This window comes from Amaranthus tricolor, chromosome 8, assembly GCF_026212465.1.
Source record: "Amaranthus tricolor cultivar Red isolate AtriRed21 chromosome 8, ASM2621246v1, whole genome shotgun sequence".
Classification (NCBI taxonomy): Eukaryota; Viridiplantae; Streptophyta; class Magnoliopsida; order Caryophyllales; family Amaranthaceae; genus Amaranthus; species Amaranthus tricolor.
The window spans coordinates 6,028,864-6,040,252 of record NC_080054.1 but is presented as its reverse complement, the minus strand read 5'-3'; the positions used below and the strand labels follow the sequence as shown (position 1 = coordinate 6,040,252).

The 11,389-nt window shown below is 31.9% G+C and overlaps 1 protein-coding gene across 2 annotated transcripts; it reads right to left on the bottom strand.

Moving 5' to 3' along the window:
- Window positions 1–3,258: 3,258 nt before the first annotated feature.
- On the bottom strand, window positions 3,259–8,790 carry LOC130820197 (protein transport protein Sec61 subunit gamma-1). 2 transcript variants are annotated; one of them, XM_057685471.1, is made up of 3 exons: window positions 8,527–8,790; window positions 8,286–8,404; window positions 3,259–3,546 (listed from the first exon to the last, which is right to left on the bottom strand). In XM_057685471.1, the coding sequence occupies exons 1-2, from the start codon at window positions 8,618–8,620 to the stop codon at window positions 8,289–8,291; spliced, it is 210 nt and encodes a 69-aa protein (XP_057541454.1). In that variant the 5' UTR covers window positions 8,621–8,790; the 3' UTR covers window positions 3,259–3,546; window positions 8,286–8,288. The 2 variants fall into 2 exon arrangements, with proteins under 2 accessions (XP_057541454.1, XP_057541455.1); XM_057685472.1 differs by having other exon boundaries at window positions 3,259–3,543.
- Between the last annotated feature and the right edge of the window lie 2,599 nt (window positions 8,791–11,389).

Genomic DNA, 11,389 nt, shown 5'->3' with positions numbered 1-11,389 from the left:
ACTCTAATTGTTATAAGTTCATTAATTACTGATGTGTATGTATTTGTTGTTGTTTGTTCATGACTCCCTATGATGTTCCTGCTATAATACATCTGACTATGGTCATTATGTTGAGCAGCAGGAGGATCATAGCTTGACATGACAGGTATAGGAGCTTCTTTTGCTTTGCATTGGGGGAAAGAGTGGAGTAACAATTGTGTACAAGTTGCTTAATGCTTGTAGCTTCTGTATACTTGTAAAGCTTTCTTTTGGGATTGTATAATTTCTTTCGTATGGAGCCATGTGACTTCTTGTATGATCCATAGTTCCGATGCATAGTTTTTTAATGTATAGTAGTGAGAATACTCCTTTAGTATCCGTCAAATCGATGCGTTAACACTGGAACCACGATCCTCGTTAGAGTTGATGATTTGAGAAGCCGACGATGATTCATTCCGTCGTGACGTATTTTTGAAGGGCATTAAAGGCCTTAGATTAGTTCAGTTATGTTAATCATTTATATATTCTTGTCACATCCTCAGTTTTAACCGAGATGCTGTCGAAATTTCCACTTACCCACCTTTTTCTTAAATCTTTACCGTTATTTAAATTATTTTTCCTTTTCTTTTTTTTTTATGTAACACCCCAATTTCCTCCATTCCTTCACGATTTCTGGTTTGGTTGAAAATTCAGGGGTGTTACACTAATAAAGAGAAATTATGTTTTAAATAAATGAAAAAACATTCACATTCAACATTTCAACATTTAATTTCTGAAAAAAAAAATCATACAAACTAATAAAAAAGATTGAAAAATGATAAATAACACTCTTTAAAGAGTCTTGCCAAATGAATTAATCTATTCGATTTGAATTAATTATGTGAGTCATGTGTTTATTAATAGTTGATTTATATAAAAACTAACCAGGAGACATGCAAATCAAGTTTTTTATACTTGCAATTCTTAATGCAATTTATATTAGTGAACATGTAACTGACTAATATATTTTTGTGATGTAATAAAAATTGTTAATAGAGTTATAGCGCAATGCATAAATGTAGCAACATGCATATTGTATTCACTTAGTGCTATGTATTGTATTAATTAAACAAAGTAACATGTAGTGCAATGCATTCGATATTAAACATGCACATATTTATTGTTTTATCATGCTTATTCAATATTTATACATGCATCATCAATTATATTATCGATCTTATTTTATTTTCCTATTAGTTAAGTGATTATAAAAACAATTGAAAATATATATTCTTTTTGAAACTAGAAAAATCATTATAATATTTTTGAATATATAGATTATATTAAAAGAAATCCGTGCAATGCACATGCACATATATTAGTTATGCAAACAAGTAAAAGAAATGCTTCCAAAGGGAAAGTTGATTAAAGATATTTTCTGGTCGTTATTACCCGTTTTTTCAAAAAATCGACGTCGCGATTATTCTTATGGATAACTCTTTCGAAAATCCGGTCGAAACCAGTATTTATTCGCATACTTTCCGGCATATAGATCGAAAAAGATATTTAACGTCATTCTTACCAATAATAACAATATTTTACAAAAAAAAAGATGTCGCAAGTATCTTTATGAGGTAACTCTTTCGAAAATCTAGTCGAAACAAGTATTTATTCGCCTATTTTCCGGCATGTAGACCGAAAAAGATATTAACATCATTTGAAAAAATATTGTTATGATGGGTAAAAATGACATTAAATATCTTTTTCCGTCTACATGCAGGAAAGTAGACGTATAGGTATTTGTTTTGATCGATTTTCCGAAGGAATTATCCCTTAAGGATAATCGCGACTTCGGTTTTTAAAAATAATATCGTTATGATGGGTAAAAACGACATTAAATATCTTCTTCAATCTATGTGTCTGAAAATAGGAGAATAATTACTTGTTTCGATCGAATTTTCGAAAGAGCTGTACCATTAAAGTAAAAGCGACGTCGATTTTTTGAAAAAATATCGTTATGATGATTAAAAACGACGTCAAAGTGCTGAAACTAGGGTTGTTCAAAAATATTATCAATTTGAATTATCCGATCTGGAACATCCGGTATCCGGTTTTTGAAAACTGGATTATTCAAACCGTGTATGTGATTTTTCACCGGATATCGGGTCTGGTTCAGCATATTGGCAAAATCGGGCATCCGGATATGTGGTTTTCTATTTTTTTTTTTTAAATTTTTATAATATGTAAATATTTTTTCATAAAAATTTTATGTTTTGGTTGTTAAACTTACTACTATGTACAATTCTCAATTATAACAAAGTTGTATAACTAATTTATTATTAATTAATTTAGATTTTTGAAAATCCATTCATATTTCCAAAATGATTTGTATTCTAAGTTTAAAAAATTAGCTTTTTTTTAATTGTTTAGAAAATAAGCTTGAATAAAGAAATAAAGCGAAGTGAGGTTAAATATTTATGTGAAAAAAACATTAAATTGTTTAAAAAATGACAAAAAATTTAAATATTGAAAACCAGATATCTGGTATCCGATCCGAATTAAACCGGATATCCGGATTCCAAGTATCAGGTTTTTTTGGACTGGAATCGGATAATGATTTTCACTATCCGAAAAACCAGGTATCCGGATTTCCGGATCTGGGTCGATCCGATATCCGGTTTTGAACATCCCTAGCTAAAACACAAGGGTATCATTGATAATTAGAAAAGTTAAAGGTGATTAAGGATCGTAAACAAAAGTCAAAGGTGATTAATAATGGTCAACGGTCATTTAGATTGGTCAACGGTCACTTGGGTTGATCAACGGTCACTTGGCCTCAGCGGTATAGACTTTGATACTTTAGTTGGCATAATTTGCAAAACATAAATTTTTGGACTGTAATGCCCTAAAGTTAAATACTATAATTCGCAAATTATTCTAAAACTAAATTATGCATAAACTTGGTAACCTAATTTTCTTGCATGCTTATTACACCATTATTATTAATTTTGAACCTCTTTTAAAAAACTAAAAAAGTTGTTGAAAATGCATTTACAAAATAAAAGATCACACTAACGCTTCATTGAAATTACATATTTTGTTGTTCGATGTCAAACGTAGTTTCGATCGCCAAAAATCAGCATAGAAGTTTAAATAGTTGGTAGAATGGCAATGGTTTAATGACTTCAAAACACTAATGTTTTTTTTCAGTATTTTGAGTTTTTAATGAATTGATTAGTAAATTATTCACTTCCTCCAAAATTTCACTTTTCCCACCCAAATTTCTGAATAGCAACAAAATTTCATTTCCATTTTAATTTATTCATTCCCTCCAAAATTCTCAATATTCCAAATTGATGAATAAAAATTACAATTCTAATTACAAGTTCATAAATTACGGTACATAAAAATACCCCTAAAAATAGTGAAAATTAGTCCTAACAATACAAGATAGTAATCCTAAAAAAAGGCAGAAAATTACATAGAACGACTATTTAATCTCGTAGCCTTTTCAATTCTTCAACTGCTTCGGAGTAATTGTACTCGTTACTAATCATGTGATTGCGCATTATTCTCGTTCATTGACTTCTGATTTGTACACATTACCCAAAATAATGTATCAGTATTTTTATAATTTGCCATTGAATTGCAAACAACCAATATTTCAATTTACAGAATTTCATCAAATAACCCAATTTCATCACAGTGCCCAACTGAAATGTCCAACAAATGGAATATGAAAAAATTCAGAACCACAAACAGAAATGGCAGCATATTAAAACAGAACACAATCCAAAAAATCAGATTATCCTCAACAGGCAACAACAGTAAATAAATAGTGTTGAGCCAAATAAATTAATTACACAACTACCTCAAGTCATAGCTCACTCCAAAAACCCAAGTACACAACAAAGCACAATAAATGCATTAGCAATTTGAATTTGAAGTGAATAGAAGAACCATAACAAGATTATGGCAAGAAGTTAAGAAGCAAATCATCAACAATACTACAATAACCAACCTCAACAAGCACCAAACAAGATCAAATTAGATGAAGAAAAATTCAAGTCCATCATTCAAACTCAAGACAACTCAACATTTAGTGGAAAAGCAAATGGAAGTTTCACTATCAACAGTTTGTAAATGAAAGAAGAGCAAAGTCATTAGAAAGCACACAAACACACTACAACCTACTCTAAATGAAAAAGAAAAATTGCACATGTTAAGTTTTGCACTGTCCAAGTGTCATTATGATGAAGAAAATAATGCAAATTCAAGTCACGTAATAATGTTGTTCACATAGATAAAAAGCATTTCTATCTAACCCGAAAAACTCAAACTTATTATCTTGCTTCGCGTGAAGTAAAAACACATAAAAAATGTCAATCTAAAATGTTCATAGAAAAAATCATGTACACGTGTGCTGTTGTAAAACCTATTTTTGCATCTAATGGTGATGTATTTTTTAATGGTAAGAAAAGAATATAGCCTTTTACCACTCAAAAGCCTGCAAAAAGAAGCTCAAAGAATAGAAAGAAGGGGGAACTGGAAACCATGCAATCCATAACCAAAGAGCATATGAGAGCAATGCTCATAAGTAATGTACTGCCAGCCATAAGAGCAAAATGGCCCAAAGGACTGTCAAAGAATATACATTCAACAAGATAGCACACAATGACAGGGAATTCATGGAGGAAACAACAACAAATGGTTTCAATATTCAACTTGCACAACAACCACCAAATTCACCCGACATGAATGTCTTAGATCTTGGTTTCTTTAGATCCATTTAGGTTTTGCAATATCAAAAAGCAACATACAACGTAACACAATTACTTCGGGCTGTCCAAAATGCATTTGATGATTTAAGTCCTCGATGTTTAAGGTTTGTGTTCATTACTTTACAAGCATGCATGATTGAAGTAATGAAAAGAAAAGGTGGTTTTGATTAACACATCCCACATATGAACAAAACCAAGGCAGCAAGGGAAGGCACATTACCATATAATCTGAGTTTGGACAAACAATTAGTAGTTGAGTCCCTTCAATACCTATTCACTAAGCTCTGTAGTGAAATGGTGAATCAATTTGTTGAATTGATTGGGTACGAAGGGGTTATAGAAGAATGTCAACAGCCAAATGTTAATGATAAACTCTGAATGACATAGTTCAAGTAAGCACAGCGAGCCAAGACCCATCAAACAATGAAGGACAGACGCAGCACCAACAATGAGCAAGAGAAACAGACAAGTTTTGGACATAACATGAAAGATAAGCAAATCACAACAAGGATTTCGATATGCACTTTACCGGGCATATCATCTATAAATAGTTCAGGTTCAGTTGTTACCTCTGGCTCATTGGGATGCTCATCAAATAGGATTGAAGTGATCTAAGAGAGAGATACTATGTGGTCAATAGCAGTGTCAGCGGTGTTACCTTACTCACTTTGAAGGGTCCATCCTTATCGGACATGTGAACCATCTTAGGTCATCACCAATACTTAAGTATGATAAGTCCAGCCTAATCAACATGGTATATGAGCCGATGGTTCGATTACAAATTAAAAATGGTAGCTCCGATTACTCCCACGTGGAACTTGATAGGAGTTTGCATTTGAAAGGGTGTTGAGATGGTTTATCCCACATCGAAAAATTAAAGATGGTGTACACACTTTATAACTTATTGGAGCCCGTAATCCCATTGCCATATGGTTTTAGGATGGTATATATCTCCTTGACTTATGAAGTATGTACACCTTGTATTTCCCTGTTAATATGCTGATATTCACAATAAATCCATCCTAATTTATCGGGTTCAGAAAGAATGGCATTCCTGCAGAACTTTAGAAAAATGGGTTCACATGTGATGAGCAGTGTTGGAAAATAACCCACAGGGAATGCCACATTAAATGATTAGAAAGAAATTGACTAACATATATAATGGACTACTTCTCCTAATATCAATTGATTTTAGGGAAATTCCACATGGCAGCATCGAACTTTCATGAAACGCCAGTGGTAGCACTTTTGTAAGATTTTTCCACATGATAGCATCAATTTATGCCTTATCTAACTACCGTAGCATTTTCCGTTAAATTTTTGTCAATTTTCGTTTAATTTACCCTTTTGACATTTCTACCCTTATTAAATATCAGTTGTTGTCTTTATAATTTGCCCTAAACTATTTTTATGTTCTCAAATGGTTAATTCACAATTTTGACGTTTAATTCACCGTTTAAGAGCGTTGATGAATTAAACAATTAGATTAAACGTCAAAATGGTGCATTTAAGACATAAAAATGGTTTAAGACAAATTACAAAGACAAAAACCAACACTTAATAAGGGTAGAAACATCAAAATGGTGAATTAAACGAAAATTAACAAGAATTTAACGGAAAATGCTACGGCAGTTAAATGAGGCATAAACTGGATGCTACCATGTGGAAAAATCTTACAAGAGTACTACCACTTGCGTTTCATGAAAGTTCGATGCTACCATGTGGATTTCACTTGATTTTAAGATGGAACCTCATCGAATATATGTGCAGTCAACTCTAAATTCTTTATGCCATCAACAGAAGGTTATGCGAAGACTTGTATTGGCCACACACACACTATGAGCCTCGTTGCACCCCATAATGGCCGCACTTTTTTCTCTGCAGCATTTCGTCCTACGTGCCTCAGCGGCTGAGCGTTTTGTTGATTCTTTTCGTTTAAGATTTCGTCTTAGAATTCAAAAAGGGGCCAACTTAAGGATTTGAAAAGGAGAGAGTAACAAAGGATTGTTGTGTATTTATCAAGCGGAAAGAGGAATACATTGTTTTGGACTTTTGCTCCTTCAAGATGTGTATCAAATGAAAATGTAGTGTTCGATTTAAGCCCAAGAGAAATTTTTGGTGAGTTCCTTTGTAGCTTCGATATGCCCCGAAAATATACGAAACTCTACCAATTGGGAGTACTTAGAGCCTAGAAAATATTTCCTAATTACGTTCTCTTCAAAGGATCCAAGTACCATTCTGAATGAGACAATGATTATAAACGCCACACCAAATCTTTCGAAACGTGGGGCCATAACAATGTCTCCATTATAATACTCTACGAGATTAGCCTATTGCTCGGATTAAGAAATTAACTTTTGTACCCAAGATTGATCACTCACAAGAGTATATATTGAGCTTCAAGAAAACGATAAAAGGCAGACGCAAAGACTTGCAAGTTGCAAAAAGCTTTGCCTTAGAGACGAGAAGAAATACATTCACATACAAGTCCTGGCATTGTATTAAAGCTCAACATGTGAAGTAAATTGCAGCATGCGACAATCCAATGTAATGGAAACCTCTAATCGTTAAATTTGGACCAATAACATCGTTAGAGCACTCGGTATATATATAGTTAAATGGAAACTCTTAATGATGTAGACGCAACTCTTCATCCTAATAGTTAAATGGCAGATCTTTATTAAGGCCGAAAGGGGCTCGACCCCCTTAAGATTTTCGGGTCATTACATAATAATAAAATATTGCCTAATATGTACAATAAAGATATGTGGTTCATTGGTTAAGAAGATGAATTTAAAACAAGTTGGAAATTTGAATCTTGGCCCCCTAATTTTTTTATTTTGTTAATAACTTTGGCTCCTTCTAACTTATAGCTCTGATTCCGCCACTAAGTTCAATAATACAACAATTTACCTAGTAATCCACCAAACATAATTCACTACAGCTATCAATCACTAAATCCACATAATCAAACTAACAAGTAACAATTCACAATACATCTCATGAAATTCATTCCTATCATCATCTCTCATACATGATACAACCACCAACATCAAGCTTAAACCCCACACTCAAACATAATCAAAAGCATTCTCACTGGCCCATACCCAATAACTCAAAATTAAACATAAATTAAAATCACAACTTTCAGATCATAAAACAACCCTGATACTCAATAATTCAATACAAACGTCATAACTAGAATTGCAAACTTTCCCAGCTCCAAGGGTGCATTTTCACACATAATATTAAGATCTATGCACAACAAAACCCTAAAGCAGTTGGTGGACTGTGGTTTTGCAATTCACTGTCACTGATCACGTGTCTTAAAATTTATGTGAAAATCAATAGTTATTATTATTCATGAACCCAGAATAATTAAATTTGTCAGCTCAAAAATGCAATTTTTTCAAACTCTAGCAAATTCATTCAAATACAAAGATGATTATTTCAACAATAGTATACACCGGATTGAGAAAAATCCACTGAATAACAATTTTACACAGAAAAATCTATAATGTTCATTAAAAAGAAATGGAAATATACCAGTTAAGTAGATCCAACAATGATATTGTTGATGGGAATAAAGATAAGTTTGACGAAGAATCCAACAAATCCCATAACCACGAACCCAATAGCAGTACGGAAGGCAACTTTTGTAAATTCTACATCATCAAACAATATTCAAAAGTAGATCTCAAAAAAAATAAAAAATAAAAAAAATAATAAAAAAAAAACCTAAGAAAATACCCAATTGAGTTTGAGAAAAGATTAGGAAAAACAAAACCTTTGCGATCGGGTTTGTGGCAACGCTTAACGAGACGAACACTGTCCTTAGCGAAATCTCTCAATGGATCAAAAACTTGGTCAATAGCATCCATTGTTGAATAAAAAAAGAGAAAGTTTTCTTTGATCTGTAGGAAGAACTCAAAGATTTTACTGGTAGGGCTGAGAAATTAATTACTCCATACACCCCATTAATTACAGGAAAGCCGAGTAAGAATAGATGACGTGGAATTGCATGACTTTGCTACACGTTCACACCGACTTGATTAGTTACTTTGACTTCACGTCGTAAAATCATATACCAAAAATAAAGTTTGATCGTAAATAAGTCATTTGTTTTTTTTATTGGATGATATTAATAGAATTTCACATGCATTTTTACACTTATTATATTTATAAATTTATATTTTCGGAAAAATTCATATATTTATGAATGCAATAAATCTACAATAAATCATAATTATTCCAATTGCACTGTTGTATATAAATGTACTGTTAAAAAATTATAATGAGATTTTTATTGATTTGCGTTTTTACATTTATCATATTTACAAATTTATATTTTTCAGATAAACTTATACATTTATGGATGCAATAAATCACAATTATTCCAATTACACTGTTGTATATCAATGGACTATTTAAAAAATTATAATGGGAAATATATAATGTACTATGTATAACATGTCTGATTAAATTCTGAAATTACACCGCGTAGAAAATTATGATACATAATAAATTACAATTATTCGAGTGTAAATGGAATTACACTATTTAAAAAATTATACTGCGAAGTTACACTGTGAATAATTTTATACAGAAATTTAGGAAATTAGTTGATCATTAAAATCAGTCATTTACATTATTAGACTACCATAATAACAAATTTAAATTTTAGGAAAAATGTGAAGTATATTGGACTAGATAACAATTATAGAAACAAATAAATTAATGCAAAAAATCAGCCAACTAAAATCTGTGTGAAGGCAATCAGACTATCTTAGCAACCAAAACAAATATATATTCTAAGAAACGGAAATTTATGTAGCTTCTAAATTCAAAAATATAAAATTCCAAGAAAATTTAAAAGAGCATATCTTATATATTGTGGTATACTACTCATTGAAGAAAATAATAATGTGGAAAAATAAAGTAGAAATTAGAATTTGAGATTTTGAATACTTGTTTTGTATTATTTGATAAAAGAGGGGAGACCCTCTATTTATGCAACCCTAAAGAAACTAAAGATAGAAACATAATAAAAATATATTGAAAAAAATAATATCGAGAATATTCTCGTTCTAATAACATCAAAAATAATATCATAACTAATCTTTATTTTCCTACACTTCCCCTCAAGTTAGGTCTTGGGATCACCGAAATCGAACTTGCGCCCAAAAAAAACAAATCAGCATCGTCATTTTGTCTAGAGCAAATTAACTCCCCTTGAAAACTAGTCGTATTGTTCAAATGATATAAACCTCTATGTTCAGTACCATAACAGATGATCTTCTGGGTCTGAGCATCCTGCACAACACATTCATTAGCGGTCATGAGCACAGTACAATTTAATTCCTTGGTTATTTGGCTAGTAGATAATAACTTGTATGGTAAATTTGGAAGTACAAGGCAATTTTTAAGCTGGATAGACAGGAAAATCCTAATTGGGCCTTCGTTAATCACACGAACATTTTTACCGTTGGCAATTTTGAGAAAATTTGAAATAAATGAGATTATTTATCTACTTAATTTCAAATATAAGATTCGGGAAAACTTATGTCCCAAAATAAGCTTCCGTACGTCCAAGCCTAGCCTCGGGTAAGTCGCTGTTACTAACAGCGAATAAGGGGAAAAAAAATTAAAAAGTTGAAAGTCGCTGTTACTAACAGCGACTATCAGGTTATTACTTTTCCAGACATCTTCTTCCTCGGTTCATTTCGCTTTGTTTTTCGTTTGCAATCCCTACGATTTCTCCTTCTTCATTCCAACCTTTTTAGAAACTTCAATCCTTCAACTAAAGTCATCAAATTTCAAGTTTGTACCAGTAATTAGTGTTGTAGTCTTCCTAGATCGACCTAAGGTAATTTTTTGTGTTTTTTTTCATTATTCGAAAAATTAGGGTTTGTTTTGTTCTAATCAATTTTCACATTAATGTAGGTTGACAAGCTTGCAATTAAGTAATTCTTCTTGATCTACAGCTAATTGAGGTTCGTTTTTATTATAAATTTTTTCATTTGGTGGTGATTTTAAACTGTATGTCATGTATAGTGGGCATTTGCACTTGAGCTCTACGATTATGTCAAATGTAGTTGTTATTTACATTGATCCTCATTTTTAAAAGTTTGTTCCAGAATTTGTTGTTGAATGTAAAATGTATAGTGGTCATATATTTATGAACTTGATGGTGATGTTGATTTTTTATGTGTTGTTGTAGAAATGGCTTCATTTCGTGTGACTGTTGTATACTTTTGGAATGGTTCAATTCGATCAACTAGTAACAATGTCAAGTATGTTGGGGGAAAACGTAAACTGTTTGCATGCAACGCATACATGGATTTGAATGAATTTAAACATTTTATATGCTCTAGGATTGGCATTGACACTACAAGAAGTACTGTTAATTTAAGTTTTAAATACAATCTGAGTGGATATTTGTTAGCTTTTCCGGTTGAGGATGAGGAGGCTATAGATGCAATGTGGGAGTATTCAAGGTCTACGCCTAGTCCTTCTTTAGAGTTATATGTAGAAGAGGTACCCCTAGGGAACGAAGATATGAACGTTGTGGAAACAAATGCATTTATGAATATAACTTCTTCTGCCCCTTCTCATACGCCCTTCCCTACCCAAGAAAACGAAAATCCCTT

Excerpts from the sequence above, each read along its gene's own strand:
- LOC130820197 (XM_057685471.1), bottom strand. The coding sequence starts at position 8,620 with ATGGATGCTATTGACCAAGTTTTTGATCCATTGAGAGATTTCGCTAAG. Across the intron at positions 8,405-8,526 it reads CCACAAACCCGATCGCAAAG|AATTTACAAAAGTTGCCTTC; the intron begins GTTTTGTTTTTC and ends TTGATGATGTAG.